Raw genomic sequence first — 21,350 nt, forward strand, 5'->3', positions numbered from 1 at the left:
CCCCTACCCTATGGATATGAGTTGACTGGGAAATATCCATTTCCATCAATGTACACTGTGTATAGTCCATGGGCACTGAGACAATGTCAAAGGGTAGAGAAACAAAGGAAAATTAATAGTGAACACATCAAGTACCACCTGGGCCCCCTCATCTCAGGGGCCCCATAGCAGTTGCTATGGCTGCTATGGCAATTGCTACGCTCCTGACTGCAATGCACTAGTGTGAAAGTAGCCTAATATGAGTGCCTGGAAGTGCCTGGAACTAGAGATGCTGAAAGATAAGGTCTATTGTGCCATTCAGTGACTGTTGTTATGATGAAAATGTGTAAAGGTGACCACTAATGATATAACCTTGATCTTACCAAATGTATGCAGTAGAAGGGTAAACTGAGTGATTATATTTTAACCATTTTCGGACCGCAGTGATTGAGATCTACGCCCTGTATTGGTGGGCTCCTGGCTGGCAGGGCGTAGATCTCAATCACTGTCCGCAGCACGCATCCGCCGTTTCCGCCGCTACCCGCCGATCGCGCCGCTCGAACCCGACGATTCTCGCCGCATCTCACAGGCTCTGCCTGTCTCTATGACGGCAGAGTCATGTGAGCCGGTCAGGAGCCGATTTCATTGGCTCCTGACCTTGTCTTTCAATGTAAGCCGTTCCCATTGGCTTACATTGAAAAACAGGGTCAGGAGCCAATGAAAGCGGCTCCTGTCCTGCTCACATGACTCTGCCGTCATAGAGACGGTAGAGTCTATGTCCTGAGGGTCTCGGCGAGCGGCGATGACGGCGGTTGCGGCGGGTATGTGCGGCGATCCGTCGGGATTTCGTCGGGATTGGACCAGCGGTCTCTGGTCTTTAAGTGCCCAGAGACCGCTGGTCCTTAAGTGGTTAAACAGATATTTAAGTTAGTCCCTCATATTACACAGAAGTAATAATATTGTACAATCAAGACTGGATCATTAGTGGGCACCTTACATCTTTTATGCTATTTCTGCAGTAAAGCTACCTTCACACTGGTGCATTGTGATGTGTTACATCAAACAGTCACATTGCCAAAGCAATTGAAGTCTATTGAAATGGTACTGTTCACATCAGCATGTAAGCAGTGCGGCAGATCCATTGACATAACGCAATGCAACACAACTACCCAGTGTGAAAGTCACCTAACACCATTGCTATGCACAAGTAAAATGTGTAATTACATGTTTCACTAACATTTGTAAAGTTGCACTGTTTTGATGAGCCTCTTTCCTGAGAGCTCTATACAGAACATCCACTTACTACTGGAGGCTGATCCTTTGCAAACAAGCCGATAGGTCTCCGCTTCAACTCATGACGGTACGTTTTATGTTCTGTTTCTCCAAGCCCAAAGATGTAGTCAGTGGGAAGTCGAGTTGAAATCTGAATAAACTGATCTTCAAAAGTCATGCCAGGCAAGAAAGAATCCCACCTAATAAGACATCAACATGTAAGTAAATGCAACATACATGGAAATAAAATAACGGTACACACTGTTTTACTAAAGCAGGGAGTGCTGAGGCATTGGTCATGGAATCGATCAAGAAATGTACATTTGCCAAAACAAGAAACAATGCTGCAATACATTTTTATGACTACAGAAAAATGCTCACTGGTAGCTTTTAATGATAGGACTCAGTTTGCAAAAATATTGTGAGGTATTTCACAATTTTACTCCTTGAAACTATGATAATTTCTAGCTAAGCATCTGAACTGTCTCCATAACCATCAATGATTTTCAATATCCATGCGGGCTGGTATAGCTCAAGGTGTGAAACCCCACATGGCCAGGACTCCGCATTCTGGCTATCCCAACCTGCATGGAGAGAAGGGGTTAAAGAGGCTTGGGAGGGGGGACCCCACATCATTTTTTTTATTTCCCACACTCTGAACATATAAAAGTGTCCAAAAATAGGTAAAGCTGCCAGGGATCCTTATACAGCCATATTGCGGCTTTATAGAGATCCCTGGCCAAAGCGTTGCCACTTTCACTGGGTTTCCAGGGGGTCTGCGCATGGATCCCCTGGAAACCCCGTCATAAAAAATTCATTGCTCTTTCTTTTTATATATGTAAATTTACACTACCGGTAGGTTGCTACATTAACTGTAATTTACTGCATTTAAATGTATACTTTTTTCCTATTGTAACTTTAAAATCAATTTTCTCAAAAACTCTAAGGTCTTTTTGATTTTTTTCCCTCTTGTTCCCACTATTTATCTTAATATACCCTGCAAATTTGGTGTTTCTAGCATGTACGTGGGTTATGCTATTACCCAAAAAGTCGGCGGGCAGATTCCAAATCGTGATTACGGCTGTAATCCGTGATTACGGGTCGAATACGGATAAAATTATGGATGCATTCAAAATCAGAATCCGTGATTGCGGCTGATCACGAATTACAATTTTGAGCCTGTGATTGCTCAAAACGGCCCAAAATCATGGATTACCTGTGATTCCAAGGTCGTGTGGAGCAACCTTACTAGTGGACAGCTTTCACAGCCACTAAGCCCACCTGCTTCTTCCCCTGGTGGGAGACTTACACTTTGTGGCTGTACTGCCTCATGCATGAAACTAGTCTGTGTTGCATTCTTCTCACTGCAAGTGTTAAAAATCCAGAGCACTAAAGTAATGCTTGTACAGTCAGGTCACAGATGGAAATGCACCACCCTCAATGATAACAAATCAGAGCTTATAAGTTCCTGTATGTGTGAAGAAAGAAACTAGGGATGCTCGCTGGATTCCGCGGAATTGATAATTCCGTGATTCCGGCCGTAATTAGCTCAATTCCGCGGAATTCCGCGGAAATTTTTTTTATTTCCGCGGAATTTTCCGGGAAAACACAAAACTCTCTTTCTCTCTCTCTCTCTCTCTCTCTACTGCTACTTTTTCTATTGGATTGATCATAATGGTACATGCTAGGCCAGCTTTAGCATGTAGTGTGGTTGGTGGTCTAGGGGGTAAGACAGATACCTACTACACACTGAGACCTGGGTTCAAATCACAGCCACGGTATGTAAGCTGTTTTGAAAAACTGCAATTCCCTGCAAGATGATGGAGGAGCTAGGAGGGTCTCTCAGACAGTGCAGTGTGTGAGAGTAATTGCTGTTGCTGAGGTAACCAATACACCTGCTGTATTGATAACAGCAGGCTCTGAGGAGGAATTCAGCAGGGGGAGGAGAACCACACAAATCATGTCTAGCCAGCACTATGCAATCATGTCTGCGCCAGTTTAGGGATGGATTTGCAATTTTCTTAACTGTAGTGCAGCTCTAGAAATTCATGCTAAATTGCCACTATTACCTAGGATTTAAGAAGGTTCTTATTATCATGCAGAACTGTTCTCCCTGCTGGTTAGAACAGATTAAGAAGAAAAAACTGTCTGTAACGCATTGATAAATCTCCCCCACAGACCCTACCGTCACCCCCTGCAGCAGGGCAGGAAGATCACCCACGTGATATGGGGGATTTTCAAATTGGATAGGAAAGGCATGAGATGCCAAAGTGTAACGATCGGTGAAGCACAGAGAGGATCTGATTACCGGTGATCTGCAGTATCACGGGGAATACAGATGTATACCAGATTATAAGTGATCTGCAGTATCACCGATAATCCGATATACTAGCTAACCTCTGTTCACCTGAGTAGAGTGTAGTGTTTGGTGTAACAGTAACACTTAGAGGACTAGGCCTCAGTACAGCAAGGAGTACTGCACAGATTCCTTCCGCAGACCTGAGCTCTCCAAGACGGGAGGAGTCAGGCTGAAAGTAGGAAGGATATTCTGAAAGTAACCCTCAAGAGGAAGGGTCACTAACAGTGTGAAGAACCGCCTCTAACAGCAAGGTCGGTTCTCGAGGTCGGACTAGCCAGGTCGTACACACACGGACAGATAAAGTACAAGATCAGGAGGCAAAGGCGGAGTCAAGGTACAGGCAGGGTTCGGCAACGGGGTATCAGATAGATCGAGGTACAAAATCAGGAGGCAGAAACAGAGTCTAGGAACGAGCCGGGTTCGGAAACAGAGTATCAGAAATATCGAGGTACAAGGTCAGAGTTCAGGAGAAAGGTCAGGCAGGCAATAGGTCATAACAGATAAACACAATCAAACTAGTAATTTAGCTATCAACAATCTAGCTAAGTGTAGGATTACAGCTCCAGCTGGTCCTGGCACACTTGCGGATCTGACTACGGATCTGGGTGCTCCCACGTAAGTGATCGCAACGCCAGACACCCAACAACTGAACAGCTGGCTGTATATATACACGGAGGCCTCTCCAGCACCTCCCTAAGTGCTGGACCAATCAGGAGGGGAGCCAGGGTCAGCTGACCAACCTGGTCAGCTGACTCATCTCTGGCTGGCATAAATGTTCTGCCTCAATGCGCGCGCGCGCGCGTCATTCTTAGTCCAGAGGGACTACGAGTCCCAGCCACAGCAGCCCCGCTCTGCAGTGTCTCCGCAGCGGGGGTATGCGCACTAACCGCCGCGTCCAACGTGGCGGTTTCTCCGCTCTCATTGGGTCCCTGCATGGAGACAGCCGCCTCGTGCTGAGAGGAGGCGGCTGCCTCTCCGTGTGCAGCAACACTGCGTGCGGAAAGAGCCGCCTACCGCTGGCTCCTGGCGGCGGCTCTTCCGCGTTTATTTACAGTACCCCCCCCCTGAGGAGTGGACTCCGGACAGCTCCTTCTGGGCTTTTCTGGATGTAAAGCATGAAACTCCCTCACTAACTCATCCGCATGCATATGGTTCCCAGGTACCCATTGCCTCTCCTCAATGCCATACCCTTTCCAATGTACGAGATATTGTAGCGATTTTTTTACCATGAGTGAATCTAATATCTTTTCCACTTCATACTCAGGTTGGGCATCTACCAACACGGGAGGAGGAGGAGTGGGACCCACCTGGACTGCTGGTTTAAGAAGGGACACGTGGAAGGACCTTACCCCCCGCATGCTGGTGGGAAGGTCAACGGTATAAGTAACATTATTAATCTTTTTTGCTACCGGAAATGGACCGACAAACCTGGGGCCCAATTTATCTGAGGGCTGTTTCAGGGCCAAATGACGTGTGGACACCCAAACCAAGTCTCCTGGCTGGAAGCTCCACTCTACTGAACGTTTCTTGTCAGCTTGACCCTTCTGAGTAACAAACGCCTTTTGTAAACTATCTCTCACCGTACGCCAAATGTCTTTAAAAGACCTATGCCAGGCCTCCAGAGCTGGAAACGGGGTGGAGGCCACTGGCAATGGTGAGAACTTGGGCAATCTACCAGACACAACCTGGAACGGAGAGAATCCGGTGGAAGAGCTTTTCAAATTGTTTTGTGCGAACTCCGCGAAGGGCAGAAATTTGACCCAGTCGCTCTGTGTCTCCGCAACATAGCACCTCAAAAATTGCTCCAATGACTGGTTGAATCTCTCCGTCTGCCCATTGGTCTGTGGGTGGTAGCCCGATGAAAATGACAGCTTCATGCCCATTTGTTGGCAGAATGCCCTCTAGAATCTAGAAACGAACTGGACTCCCCGATCCGACACTATGTTTTCCGGAATGCCGTGCAGCCGGAACACATGTGTAATAAACAGGTCAGCCAACTCCTGGGCCGAAGGGAGTCCTTTCAAGGGCACGAAATGGGCCATTTTGCTGAAGCGGTCGACTACCACCCAAATGACCGACATACCTTCTGACTTAGGAAGTTCACCCACAAAATCCATGGACAAATGAGTCCATGGCTCACTCGGGGTGGGTAAAAGCTGCAAGGTACCCACAGGTGCCAGCCGGGAGGGTTTACTCTTGGCACGAATCGCACATTCCCTCACGTATTCCTTGCAATCTGCTGCCAAGGACGGCCACCAGGCGCATCTGGCTACCAGATCCTGTGTTCTAGATGCCCCAGGATGCCCAGCATTTTTATGCGCATGGAACATCTCTAGAACCTGGAGACGGAACGGTAGCGGAATGAACAGCACCCCTGCGGGCTTCCCTTCCGGGATGTCTTGTTGAAAGGGAATTAAAGTCCCCTTCCAATCCTCCCAAGTCTCAGTTGCGGCTAGTACCAACCTCTGGGGAATAATAGTCTCTGGAATGGAGGGCTGTGCTGTCTCTGACTCGAAGCACCGGGATAAAGCATCCACCTTGACATTTTTGCTACCCGGGGTGTACGTAATAATGAAAGAGAACCTGGAGAAAAATAATGACCAACGAGCCTGACGAGGGCTCAACCTCTTAGCCCCCTCAATGTACTCTAGGTTCTTGTGGTCAGTGTAGACCGTGACCGTATGCTCTGCTCCCTCTAACCAATGTCGCCATTCCTCGAAAGCTAACTTAATGGCTAAAAGCTCTCTGTTGCCAATATCGTAGTTCCTTTCCGCAGGGGAGAACCTACGGGAGAAGTAAGCACAGGGGTGCATTCTACCCTGCAAGCCAGATCGCTGAGACAGCACAGCCCCCACCCCAACCTCCAAGGCATCCACCTCAACAATAAATGGAAAAGACGTATCCACATGTCTGAGGATGGGTGCAGAACAAAATAGGCCCTTCAGGGTGGCAAAAGCCTGTAACGCCTCAGGAGACCAGTGAGTGGTATCTGCCCCTTTCTTGGTGAGACTGGTAAGTGGCGAAATGACCGTAGAGTACCCTTTATGAACCTCCTATAATAGTTGGCGAAGCCAAGAAACCGCTGAAGAGATTTCAAGCCTACCGGCTGAGGCCATTCCAGAACAGCGGAGACCTTGGCAGGATCCATAGACAGGCCTGTGGTGGAAATTATGTACCCCAGGAAGGTGACAGATGTTACTTCGAAGATACACTTTTCTATTTTTGCGTACAATAGGTTCTGCCTTAGCTTGTTCAAAACGAACCTCACATGGGTCCTATGTTCAGAGAGATTGTTGGAGAAGATAAGAATATCGTCTAGGTAGACTAGAACAAATTTCCCCAACACCTCTCTGAAGACCTCGTTGATGAGTTCCTGGAAAATGGCCGGGGCATTACATAACCCAAAGGGCATCACCAGGTACTCGTAATGCCCGTCCGGTGTATTAAAGGCCGTTTTCCACTCATCGCCCTTTCTTATGCGTACCAGGTTGTACGCACCCCGTAAATCCAGCTTAGAAAAGATCTGGTCGCCCGTGATCTGAGTGAACAAATCGTCTATCAGGGGTAGCGGATAGCGATTCTTTACTGTAATTTTGTTGAGACCGCGGTAATCGATGCAAGGCCGCAGGCCTCCGTCTTTCTTTTTTACGAAAAAGAAGCCTGCCCCAGCAGGCGACCGGGACGGGCGAATGAAACCTTTGGCCAGATTCTCCCTGATGTACTCCTGCATAGCCACTTTTTCAGGTCCCGACAAATTGTACAAATGACCCCGGGGGGGTACACAACCAGAACGGAGATCAATGGGACAATCGAAAGGGCGATGTGGAGGTAATTTATCGGCTGCTTTGGGGCAGAATACATCCGAATATTCAGCATACTGGTCTGGTACACCTCCCACCTGAACTCTGGTTTCCCCCAATGTTAACTTCCCCAAACACTGTTGAAAACAATGAGGAGACCAGGAGGTTAACTGACCCGTGGCCCAGTCTATTTGTGGTGAATGGATCTGCAACCACGGCATGCCTAGGATAATAATGGAGGTTGACATGTGTAACACAAAAAACTGCAACTGTTCCCCATGCAATACCCCTATGGTAAGCTTCACCACCGGAGTCTGCGACAGAGCACGATTCCGTTGCAGAGGGGAATCGTCCACTGCTGTGACCTGAATGGGGGGTCTCACGGGAGTGAGTGGAAGACCCAACTCCTGAGCGAATTCGAAATTCATAAAATTAGCCGCTGAGCCAGAGTCAATAAAAGCTTCAGTGGATACAGATTTATCCTCCCATGTAACTGTACAAGGGAGAAGCAATTTTTTCTCTTTAAGGGGTTAAATTTGTGTGCCCAGGGTGTCACCCCCCACTACTCCTAGGCAAACTCGTTTCCCGACCTGTTAGGGCAGTTTCGCACCCTATGCCCTGCTGCTGCACAATACAGGCACAGCTGTTCCGTCATTCTCCGCCTCCGCTCCACCTGGGTCAGTTTCGATCGACCAATCTGCATTGGTTCGGGCGGAGGCAAGGCCGGGGAGGGTGAGACAGGCGGAGAAGGTGTTACTAGGGGTGTAGCGGATGGTGCCGCGTACGATGTCACCCTGACACGGTGACTGCCCCTAGCCTGCCTCTGATGGCGTAGCCTGCGATCAACTCGAATGGCTGATGATATGGCCTCATCAACTGTCTTGGGTTCGGGTACGGTTAACATTAGGTCGGAGACCTCCTCCGACAACCCAGACAAGAAGTAATCCATCAGGGCAAAGTTGTCAAATCTAGCGGTGACTGACCACCTACGGAATTCTGCCGCATAATCCTCAACTGAGCCTCTGCCTTGCCGCAAAAGTTTGAGCTTCCGCTCAGAGGACGCAGCAAGGTCAGGGTCATCGTAAATTACGGCCATGGCCTTAAAGAATTCCTCTACCGAGGTCAAAGCTGTATCAGTAGGGGGTAGGTTGTAAGCCCAGGACTGTGAGTCACCAGTCAGCAACGCTTTAATAAAAATGACCCGTTGGGCCTCAGTCCCCGAGGATCAGGGTCTCAACTCGAAATACGATAACACTCTACTCCTGAAATTCCGGAAGTCAGACTTGTGGCCGTAAAATTTATCGGGTACGGGCATACGTATGTCATCACTAGGAGGGGATCGCACTGAATCAACTGACGTCTGAAGAGTTTTCACAGAGCCAGATAAGGCATCAATTAAGGCTTTGTGCTGGCCCAGTGCTTGATGGATGTTATCCACCGAAGTGGCAAGCACAGTCAGAGGATCAGCGCGTGATTCCATCTGTTTTTTGGTCTGGCGTTCTGTAACGATCGGTGAAGCACAGAGAGGATCTGATTACCGGTGATCTGCAGTATCACGGGGAATACAGATGTATACCAGATTATAAGTGATCTGCAGTATCACCGATAATCCGATATTCTAGCTAACCTCTGTTCACCTGAGTAGAGTGTAGTGTTTGGTGTAACAGTAACACTTAGAGGACTAGGCCTCAGTACAGCAAGGAGTACTGCACAGATTCCTTCCGCAGATCTGAGCTCTCCAAGACGGGAGGAGTCAGGCTGACAGTAGGAAGGATATTCTGAAAGTAACCCTGAAGAGGAAGGGTCACTAACAGTGTGAAGAACCGCCTTTAACAGCAAGGTCGGTTCTCGAGGTCGGACTAGCCAGGTCGTACACACACGGACAGATAAAGTACAAGATCAGGAGGCAAAGGCGGAGTCAAGGTACAGGCAGGGTTCGGCAACAGGGTATCAGATAGATCGAGGTACAAAATCAGGAGGCAGAAACAGAGTCTAGGAACGAGCCGGGGTTCGGCAACAGAGTATCAGAAATATCGAGGTACAAGGTCAGGAGGCAGAAACAGAGTCTAGGAACGAGCCGGGGTTCGGCAACGGGGTATCAGATAGATCGAGGTACAAAATCAGGAGGCAGAAACAGAGTCTAGGAACGAGCCGGGGTTCGGCAACAGAGTATCAGAAATATCGAGGTACAAGGTCAGAGTTCAGGAGAAAGGTCAGGCAGGCAATAGGTCATAACCGATAAACACAATCAAACTAGTACTTTAGCTATCAACAATCTAGCTAAGTGTAGGATTACAGCTCCAGCTGGTCCCGGCACACTTGCGGATCTGACTACGGATCTGGGTGCTCCCACGTAAGTGATCGCAACGCCAGACACCCAACAACTGAACAGCTGGCTGTATATATACACGGAGGCCTCTCCAGCACCTCCCTAAGTGCTGGACCAATCAGGAGGGGAGCCAGGGTCAGCTGACCAACCTGGTCAGCTGACTCATCTCTGGCTGGCATAAATGTTCTGCCTCAATGCGCGTGCGCGCGTCATTCTTAATCCAGAGGGACTACGAGTCCCAGCCACAGCAGCCCCGCTCTGCGGTGTCTCCGCAGCCGGGGTATGCGCACTAACCGCCGCGTCCAACGCGGCGGTTTCTCCGCTGTCATTGGGTCCCTGCACGGAGACAGCCACCTCGTGCTGAGAGGAGGCGGCTGCCTCTCCGTGTGCAGCAACACTGCGTGCGGAAAGAGCCGCCTGCCGCTGGCTCCTGGCGGCGGCTCTTCCGCGTTTATTTACACAAAGATACTTTCATACTTTCTTAACCGATTAGGTAATTAGTATCAGATAACATAAACCTATTGATATTGTAGTATTCAACCACACCCATTAATGATAATAATCAAGAAAAAGGTAAGCAAAAGTAAGTGTAAATACAGATACTGAGAATGAACATTTACCATGTGCATGTATTACAATTGGACTGACAAGTGATCAGCTACTTAAATCCTTTAGTTTATTACTGGCATTTAATGCAGCGGAAGTAAATATTGTTCATCATAACATGTGTATGATTCATCTGCTTATACTGAGCAAAAAAAAAAAAGACAATTTCTTAAAGTATATCAGCTCTAAGCATGTCCATCAACATCTTTAATCCGAGTGCCTCAAACATTCCAGACTCAAAGGACAGATGATACAAGCAATAATCCCCCCGGACGGAAGTCTAATTTCTTTTTGTTCTGAATTTGATTAGAAGAGAGCCTGACATTTTACAGATGAATCAATTGCTTTCAAAGCACAAATGAGTTTCTGAGGAAGTGCTTGGAGGTATTCCCTCTGGCTTATTAATGACTCCCCTAAATTAACAGACCTCTCCAAAAAGTAGTAACTTAATTAAATTGTTTAACAAAGATTTTTTTAACTTCTGAAGACTGAACACTTTCAGGCTTATAACCCCACCCCCCATCCCCACTTATTTTCAAACTCCACCCCTGGGCCCCTCCAATAAAAAGTAATAGAAAAAAAACAAAGAAAGAAATGTAGCAAATGAGTTAAACACAATCTCAAGCTGCTATTCTGACTTCCCATGGATATGCCTGTGATGATATATGTATGATTGAAAAGTAAACCTACCTTCATTGCACTTGGTTATAGTTTTTACAGCTTGACAGAGTATATAAGCTTGTAGGAAGCCTTAATGTGCTGTGTCTCAGCATATATGTACTTCTTGGATAAAGGAAAAATCCAGACAAAAATCCCCCCCCCCCCCCCCCCCCCAAACCAGAAGGACCACTGGGTGCCTGCTGCCATCATACCATAAATATTACGAAAACATGCTCATTATTCTGTATACTGTTCTCCAGAATAAAGGGTAAGGTGCTAACAATCTATGCTCACAGTACAGTATATTTAAATAGGATAAAGCATGCATTTAGCACCATCCCAGTAAAAGAAAAAATATTAAAGTGAAGTGGTTTATGGGATTTCTAAGGAAGCTTGTCTCTGCAATATGCTTGTTATTTACTTTGGATGAATAGATACACCGAGTCATAAACTATAAACCAGATAGTTTGTTATTAGCAGCCACTAAAAAAAAATAGCCTCTACATAGTTTATTACACAGCCTAGCACAATTAAAAACCCAATTTTCTCCAGAATAAGCGTTGACAAATTGGATTATACACGAAGCGGATATATACATATCCTGTATTTAAAGTACTGAATGAGCACATATATATATATATATATATATATATATATATATATATATATATATATATATATATATATATATATAACGTATATATATTTATATATATAACATATATATATATATATATATATATATATATATATATATATATATATATATACTTAAATGTGCTTAAAATAAATTAAAATGAGGCTCAATAGCATCTGTTAGCTTTATTGGAGATCACTCTGCCATATAGACCTATATGCTAAAGAGTGGTAAAAGGATATTCCAAATAAGGTAAGTGGCTTTTGTCAGCCAATAGGGCTGCTTCAAGCTTGCTTTATCTGCACAAATATAATGAACCAAAATGAAAGTGCCTCTATTGAGTATAGACATTTAAGAAACCGTTCTTTAAAAATCACAAAGGTCACAAAAACTTAAAATATAGATAACATTGTCAGTTAAAAACACACATAATTTTGCATGCACCACTCACCACTAGTCACCAAAGTGCCGATGAGGGGTCCAATGGAAACACAGATGGCCTTCACAGTTCACTGGGCATGGCAGTAATGCTCAAATATCTCACAATGTGCAGGATCAAGCCATGTGAGACCCTTTTTTGACCATCAGCATTGTCTGCCATATACAGGAAGTAGTCATCAATTCCCATTTGCTATGCAAACCATGCACCGTTGCCGTGTACAGCTACGGGGTTTGGTTCGCACAGGGGTTTCTTACCACTCCCAGGCCCTCCAGCCTACAGATTTTCACTAATGTTCCAGATAGCTTTATCCAAAGGGCTCATCACTGTATGTAGATCAAATCCAATGCCATTAAGCCCTGTATATGCTCAACCAGCATTTAAAATCTAAAATTTGCTGTCTATGGGCTTATTTGATTTTTTACAACTGAATAACTATTGGTCTACCATAGGACATTAGAAAGCCCTGGGGGATACAGCTTTTGGAGCCACAAGTGTGTTTATTGTGGCAGTGGTTTTAGAGTGGGTATTAGGTTGCAATCAGGCACCCAGACCATGCAGGTGAGCAAGCATCCTTCTGGATGCAAAATGGCCATTGTGCCAGACTGATTGCAACCTAACACCCACCCCACAACTAACAACACAGTAAGTGCATTTGTACTACTTTGTTGGCTACATTATAGACAGCATTTTGCATTGATGGGGACAGTGCCCACACTATAGGAAGATACTCAAGTTTTAGAACAGATATACATATAGACAACTAAATTAATCACAGGGATGGAAGGTATTACCAAGATAGGCTAGACCAAGCTTATTTAGAATAAAAAGAGGCTTAGAGGCTGCACAATTAATTTGCATAAGCACATCTAAATGGTGATATAAAGGTTTGGAAAATGAACTTTTTGTCCATGGGTCTGTAGAAGGAGGACATGATTTATGTATGGACAAAATGAAACTGTACCACCTGTTGAAAAGGTGTTCTTTCTTTGCAATAAGAGTGGTTAAGATGTGGAATGTGTTACCACACTCTATACTTTAACTTAAAAGAGGCTTGAATACTTCCATTACTTTGAAATTAATCCATAACACTATAACTGAAAAGTGTGTGAGGGTAGGAACACACTAAGCAGAATCTTATATGCGTTTTCCACTATGTGCTATGGAAAATGCATATGCGATTCTGCCTAGTGTGTTCCTACACTGAAGGTGATACCTTAAGGGGAATCTTTTCTACCCTTGAAACTTTTCTTTTCTTTGGATTGGGTGCAGTAAGGCTCAAAAGATGAAACTTGATGGATACATGTTTTTTTGTAGTTTTTTTTTCATCATAAATAAGACACAGAACATTTATATTGCACTCTTTTCTTGGCGGATTCAAAGCACTTAAACTGCAGCCACTAGGGCGCTCTCAGTAGGCAGTAGCAGTTAGTGATGAGTGTAATGATCTAATTACGATTACGCAAAATTTTGTGTAATTACCAAAATTAAAATTTTGGCCATAATCGAAAATTTGTAATCTACGAAATTACACAACATTCTGCGTTTAAGCGCATTTACGATCACTTTTTTTTCGTAATTACAATTGTTTTCATATTGGAAACAAATTGGAATTTCGTGTTTAACGCTAAAAAAAATTCCGTTCTCAAAAATTGTGTTCCAGTCCAGAGCCTTCTGATACATTTAAAGTGACAACACATGCAGGGACTTTTGCATTATAAGATATTGCAAGGCCCAAAACCACATGTCTCAGCATGGATGACCGCTAAGTTCACCTTGGCAAAGAGCACCTGTCTTATAAGTGGCTGCAGGTAGAGCCTCCTGACACATTTCAAGCAACAGCATGTGCAGGGGCCTTTGCATCAGTAGACTTTCCTCAGTATAGTAATTACTTAAATTTGCATTACTATAAAAAACAAAATTACATCAATTTTTTGTAATTAAAATAACTGTATGGAAAACACAAATTTACAAAATTTCATGTTAAACGCGAAACGTGAAATTATGCCTGTGGAATTCCGAATTACGGTTTGTAGGGCAATTACGAAATTCGGAAATACAAAATTACACAAATTTCGGCTCAACACTAGTAGCAGCGTAACGGAGTCTGGCCCTTACTGAATAGGAGCTGGCTTGCTGAACAGGAAGAGCCGAGATTCAAACCCAGGTCTCCTGTGTCAGAGGCAGAGCTCTTAAACATTACACTATCCAGCCACTGCTCATAGATAACTATGCAACTTTGTAACTGAGATAATGCTGGCCAACATAGTGCAAAATATTAATAAAATGGAGGGGGAGAAGGTGCAGACATGCTACATGACTCTCTATTATTTTTTATTTTAATGTAATTGCACCTTAGCACCTATGCACTGCCGCACTTTACTTTGTTCCCTTGAAAAAGAAAAGAAATACTCTCTAAAGATGCTCACTAAAGACTCCTAGTTCATCAATTAGAGATCTATTTATACCGGACAGGCAGCTTAAACAGTTTTGATATATTTTATATGTAAATTATTAAAAGTTACGTTTTATCAGTCCTTTTTATTAGGTAACAATTGTGTATTGATTTAGTGAAATCAGATTTTGTGTGTAAAATTCACTCATGGATATACAAGGTTGAAGATCGCAAGGAAAATAAAACTCTTTACTAGTACTACTAGCACTACTACCCGCAACAGAAAAATCAATTTTTGTTAGGTGTTTGTTCAAAAAAGAAAGACTCAATACACTAAAAGCTTTTACAAACAAAGAGGACGGCGGCGTGGGAGCGATCCGTGCGTATGGGGCTGGAGGAAGCCCCAGGTATGTATAGAAGCTCCCCCCCCCCAACCTCTCTGGTTCCCTTTAAAACCTGCATGCTTGACTTTTTCCTGTATTTTTCAGTAGAACATTTTGCTATGCTACAATCAAACATTAAAGCCTCAAAATCAGATAAATACAAAAAAGAAAAAAAAAAACAACAACAACCAAAATTTGGCACATAAATTGCATAATGCAATATTGAAAAAAATAATCTCAAAAATATTATGAGTATAAAAGTATACAAATCAAGTATAAAAATATCATAAGTATATTTCACCTAATATACTTTCCTACTGTTTCAATCAGAGTAATATAATTATTTGTCTCTGTTTGTCAAATATTTAACAAATGTGAATATCCAGATGTAGTTTTCCACCTCAGGGCTGGTTCAGACGGACGCTTGTGCAGCGTTTACCACCAGCGTTCAGGGCTTGGCGTTAAACGCTCCCATTCAAGTGAATGGGAGCGTTTGTACCAAGCTTTTACGCGCGTTTACACGAATGCGGCGTTCGGGTCCCGATTTTCAATGGCCTTCAAGGAGCCCCTGGAAGCTACATGTTGCTTCCAGGGGCGGTTAACCGTGATGGGTAATGTCCCCCTAGGGGAAGAAAAAACGCGCTCGCATCCGAACGCAATGTGAACGCTGCTGAAAGCCCGAACGCATTGCCACCGCGACGCCAATGAATGCGACGCCTCCAAACGTCCGTCTGAACCAGCCCTCAAAGTCTAAAATTACAATAATAATTTTTAGTTGAACATTTACAAAATATGTAATTTGAGTGCTGATCATTTTGCTGTTTTGGCAGAGGGGCTACATCGTCCATTACCCGCAAATATCTTCTCATTTTAAGCTATCTAAATACTTGCACAGATTTTAGAAAGTCAGAGTATATTTGGTAAAATATGAAGACACACACATACACAAAACTTAAAGCGGAATATAACCCTGCATTTCAACTTTGCTCTAAAACATTATTTACAGTATATTATATGCAACCAGCATTTTTTTTTTTACTAGACTAGCATTGGAAGGGTTACACAGGGCTTTAAAGTCCCTAGAGATTTCTGCAACCGAATCCGAACTTGAGTTAGATACTTTTTGTTTACAAATATGTGTTTATTATGACTCATCTCTCTCACTGAGAAGGAGCTTGGAGGACAGCCAAAGAGATGTATCTATTGATAAACAGTTACACACTAACTAAATAGAATGTAACCATCTGAATGTCTGCACGGAACTTAAAACCTCTGTGTTTAACCCTTCCAATGCTGGTCTAGTAAAAAAAAAATGCTTTTTGCATATAATATGCTGTAAATAATGTTTTAGAGCAAAGTTGAAATGCAGGGTTATATTCCGCTTTAAGTGATCCTTTCAGTCTCTCGCAGATATTAAACTTAGGTTTGTGAAACAAGGGACCTTTGTTTGGCTTGGCTGCACTTTTTATGTTATTGCCTAGATACAGGGACTTTTCGATAAATGTGCAGGTGCAGCGCTGAGAGAGTCAGAGTTATACTGAAGTGGCTAAACATTTTCTCCGTCTTATATTATAAGGTCCAGTAGGGTAAGTCAGACAAATGTATTTCCAGCTAAACATATTTGCGCGGAGCTTTGCCTTTTTTCCTTTCTCTCTTATTGTAGTTAACAGTATATCCATCCATACAAATTATGATGTGGGCAGTGTGGTCAAACTAAACAAAAATTTTGTTTCACCAGCTTAATTTAATACATGTGAAGAAGTGAAAGGATAATTTTAAGCAAAAATGAGACAATAGCATTTTATTAACAATTCAGTGTTTTACTTCAGCTTACATCTGGAAATATGCCTGAAGAAGGGGACTAGATCCCAGAAAGCTTGCATTATTTAACTTTATCAGTTAGCAATTAAAATGTATTACTTTTACAAGACTTTGTTTTTTTTTTCTACCTACATAATAAACAATTAAAGTAATTCCAGCTTTACTTACACACTAGCGTTATTGCTTTTCCTTCTAATACGAAGTCCAAACTTCTTATTTTTAACTACAACAACTTCATAAAGTCTTTCTTGGGGTGTGCTTATTGGACTGGCGGGTATATTCAGTGGTACTGGAACTTCATATCTTTTGTTATTTGGATCAAATATCTAATATAAATAAAAAATGACTAAGTCAAAAGCAGTGATTGGAACTTGGAAGAATACATCTTCTATATAAAACATAATAGAATATTCTCATTTGTGGTACACAAATCCTAGGGGTTACTTTACACCTAGTTGGGCCCAGTGAGTACTTTAACCTGTCATAGTTAATACAGGATAGTAAGTTTTGAGATTTAAAAAAAAAATCATACACCAAGCAATCAAGTACTACTTTAAAAATATGTATTCCCAATTGTGGCATACCCTTACCAAATACAGTATACATGTGTGAAGGTTGACTTAAAATGTACCTGAGATGGGGCAGAAAAGAAAATTTATACAAACCCCCTCTGGTGTGCTCGATCCCTTGACATCCTCTGGCCCTTCTCCGTTCGTCCGCAATCGGCCTCGGTGAGTTGTCCAATCGGGGCCAGTCAGGGCAGGTGCAGTCTGGCTGCATGCTTCCCATCACACTCCCATGGCTGGGAGCATACTGCACCTGCACAGTAGTACTCCACAGGTGCAGAATTTTCCCGACAATGGGAGCGCGATGGGGACACATGCGACAAGGCCATGCATGCACAGTTGGCCCCAGACCGGCGACTTTCCCGGAGCCAATTGTAGACGAACAGAGAGGTGGCGGAGGAGGTCGAAGGACCAATCAGGCCGCATGGGGCTGGAGGAAGCCCCAGGTATGTGTACATTTTCTCTCCTTCTCTCCTCAGGTTCTCTTTAAGATCATGTTACCTACAGCAGGAGTACTTGACCAACATAGTCACAAATAAAAGTGATACATACTATAATAATGTTGAGAAACACTTTTATAGAACAATGACCAATTAAAATAAGAATGTCAAGTGTTTTATATAATTATCTGATTTTAAAAGTGTTCTCATTTACCTTAAACTGCACCATATGATTTTCATGGTAAGTTACTGCAACACGTAGTGTTCTTATTGGAGTAGAATTTGCCTTGTATCGTGGTGCCATCCTATTAGGTAAGGACAGGTCCACAGTAATTCCTGTATCAGTGATCTGCTCATTTGCAACAGTGTAGCCATAGTCTTCTGGATAATAACACCATGGTATGCCAGGGGCATTTTCCTGAAAGATAGAAATATTTAATGAAGTTTAATCTAGATAATATATATATATTAATGGGGAAGACGGGGGAATAGGGGAGAGGGCCCGAGATCTAAATACAGTGTACTATCTTTTGAAATTGTCTGAATGGTAATTTGCACATAGCATCACAAATATAATTGAATATTTTATTCTTCAATTTGAAAAAAGAACAATGGATATTCAAAATTGCAACGCGTTCTCACCACAACTGCCAGCTGGCAAATTGAGCCCTGACACTCGTTTCTTCAGATTCTATCTCATATGTGCCTGAAGAAGTGGCATGTGTGGGAATTAATGTAGTGGTGTGCTGAGGAGCCAGATTAAAGATAATATTCTAAGTAACAGAATTTGAAATTAATATCATATTTAATGGGGAACCAGTAGAGACACTGGACTAAAATATGTGTTTAATTCCAGTGGAAATAGCCAAGCCAGATTGGGTCTGCTCTACTGCGCAGGTGCAAGCTGTCTGCACCTGCACAGTACTGTGGACCCAATCTGGAGCCCAAGCAGGAAGCTTTTATTTTGCCTGCACAGGCAAGCAGGTGTACATATCATGGTACTTTTTCTCCGAGGGAGCCAGAGCTGTATAGTGGCTACAGAGGAGGACAGGAGAAGACTCATTAGAAACCAGAGGCTTCCCACTCCCAAGGTAAGTATCTGATTATTTGTTTTATTTTATATAAGTCACAGGTGTCCTTTAAGTAAATATGATTGGGAACAAAGAGACCATTGGAATTATCTGCAGAAAAGTGATCATAAAAGCTCAATACACTGATAAATGCTTGCACACATGAGAGGTATAGATGTACAAAAGAAGATATCCAAAGAATGGTAATCTGACAGAAAGAAAATATGGGGAGGAGCTTTCTCTGAGATTTGAAGAAAGCTAGGAGAAAGAAAGGTAATACAGGGAAAAGAAACATATATACCTCCCAGATACAACCTCGGGCGATACATTTCTGTTCATTAGCATCAGGTTCAGGGTGGCAGTCAAACTTTTCAGAGTCAGTAAGACCTCCGGAACCAAACTGATCCCATTCCACTGTGTAACTTTCTCCCAGTGTTAGCTGGAGACCAGTTATGTGCAAAACCTACAAATAGAAATATGTTTATGTTTTCAAATGTTTGTATAACTGTTAAATCCTATTTATACTTTCTTCCTGTACAATATCTGTTTTAACAGCTCAAGATGTACCAAAAAGGTAGCTTAACAGTTAAAGAATAAAAAGGTAGATGCATATCTTGTGCACAATGAGCAAAACATTTTTTTTTATTGGGTGCAGTTGTGTATGTGACTTTTTCAGCACAACTTGAAGACCATGTCTAGGTATACTGACATTGAACACCCATTCCAGAAGCATACAGTATATTGATCTATTGAACAACAATATGTGTTAAAAACAATACATTATACGAGCGTTTATGCACTGGATGGCTGCACCAACTCGCATGAGGCTCTGCTCTAGTAAGCTATACCAGCCCACATGATACATGATATAGAGGGCGATGACAAAGCCCCCCTTTTTTTATACGAAGCCCCGTCCACATTCTGTACAAAGGGCTCATCCTCACCTCTATGTGTTCGATGTGGGGGTAACTAACCCCACCCATGTAAGGATAAATATTGGAGGGATGGTTGGACTTATGGTCTATTTGGCTGCAGTAGTGTCTGAATCACACCAGAAACAAGCATGCAGACAATCTTGTCAGATATGTTAGTAATGTTTTAAACAATACCAATTGCCTGGCTATCCTGCTGATCCTCTGACTCTAATACTTTTAGCCATGTATTCTGAATAAGCATGCAGCAGATCAGATGTTTCTTGGCATAGTAGTTTTGTACACTGAGTCTGTATAACTTGTTGCACTTTACTGAGGTATGGTGAGGTTTTACAATTTTTGTATTATACGTTATAATGATAATTGCTTGTTACAATGCTGCTATCACCTTTGGTGATTTTTAATATTGTTTTTAATATTGTTTACTATTACCAATACATTTTTGTATGATCCTTTGAACCTATATTGGAGTGGTTTGGTGCTGTTGTTATTGGGTACTTTCTCTTGTGGTATATATGTATGTTCTAATTGCCCAATTAGCACATTCCTCTCAATTAAATAATTTATTAGTATTTTTGGATGGTGCTTGTCCACTTTGGTTGATTAAAGATGTTGGAAGCACGTATTTTTTTATGAATTGAAGAAAGCTACAATTAAAATGAACTGGCAAATGAAAAGACCACTAGTGTAAACAATGACTTTCAATTCATGGAATGCTTCTGAAATGGAAACATTAAAAAGGTTACAACTTGAAAACTTGCTCTGATTACTTTTCATTGCAGCCTGATAAACAGCATTGGTAGCATCATGCTATTCCTCCCCTTTCACCTCTCCATAGCACACACATACATCATTCAACCTTGTTTTGTGACTGCAACCAAATTGTCTATGAAAGGTAAGGTCAAGCCTATCATACTGAATCTGACTGCTTTCTCAGTGGTATCAGGTAGTGCCAGGCTGGACTCATGTGTAAGTGTGAAGGAGAAAAAGGAGAAAAAACATATATGCTGTTAGGAAGAACCAGCCAAAATACAATCCTACTAGTTAAAGTTATGGAGGACCAGTCCGGCATGCGCCTGTCACCATAAGGGCTTTGCACATGCCCGGTTCAGTCTTTCGAGTACTGTGCATGCACAGGACTCTTACAGCGGCAGGCCCTATGACATTGACAAGCTGGGTGCCTGGATAGGTCATGGATGCACGGCTTCAGCAGAAGTTGCCAGATTTACAGAGCCGCCAGCGGGCCCACGGAGGGGACCCAGAGGACCTCATGGACTATGGAGGACTGGAGGAAGCTCCTGGTAAGTCCAGATTTTCTTTTATAACTTCAGCTCAGGGTACCTTTAAATAAGCAGGAATTAGTCAATGTAAAAAGTTGTAGATGTGACTTACCTTGTAAGCATCGAAATTAAAGACAGGGTTTGAAGGCTGAACCACACCACCTTTTCTAACTGTGACAGTTGTTGTACCCACAGGGAGTCCCATGATTGTTATTTCTTCAAAATGTAAGTTATTGGGATCTTTATAAACAGAATGTTTTGCTTCAAGGGTTAGAATATTCTGAAATACAGATAAAACAAACGGATCACTCTCACATTGTGAAGAAAAAGACATCCAACTGGTTACTGAATCTGTGTTTGTTTTTTTTTTTTTTTTTTTTAA

At 43.0% G+C, this 21,350-nt stretch overlaps 1 protein-coding gene across 1 annotated transcript in view; it reads right to left on the minus strand.

Annotated features, from left to right (window-relative positions):
• SI (sucrase-isomaltase) overlaps positions 1-21,350 on the minus strand; it is a 328,081-nt gene that overhangs the window by 106,047 nt on the left and 200,684 nt on the right. The window contains exons 25-29 of the mRNA XM_068280942.1: positions 21,081-21,248; positions 19,058-19,219; positions 17,901-18,104; positions 16,849-17,006; positions 1,283-1,451 (exon numbers count right to left, since the gene is read on the minus strand). Coding sequence (XP_068137043.1) covers positions 1,283-1,451; positions 16,849-17,006; positions 17,901-18,104; positions 19,058-19,219; positions 21,081-21,248 — 861 coding nt within the window. The remainder of the gene's footprint in view (positions 1-1,282; positions 1,452-16,848; positions 17,007-17,900; positions 18,105-19,057; positions 19,220-21,080; positions 21,249-21,350) is intronic.

The sequence above is a fragment of the Hyperolius riggenbachi genome, chromosome 4 (genome assembly GCF_040937935.1).
Source record: "Hyperolius riggenbachi isolate aHypRig1 chromosome 4, aHypRig1.pri, whole genome shotgun sequence".
NCBI lineage: Eukaryota > Metazoa > Chordata > Amphibia > Anura > Hyperoliidae > Hyperolius > Hyperolius riggenbachi.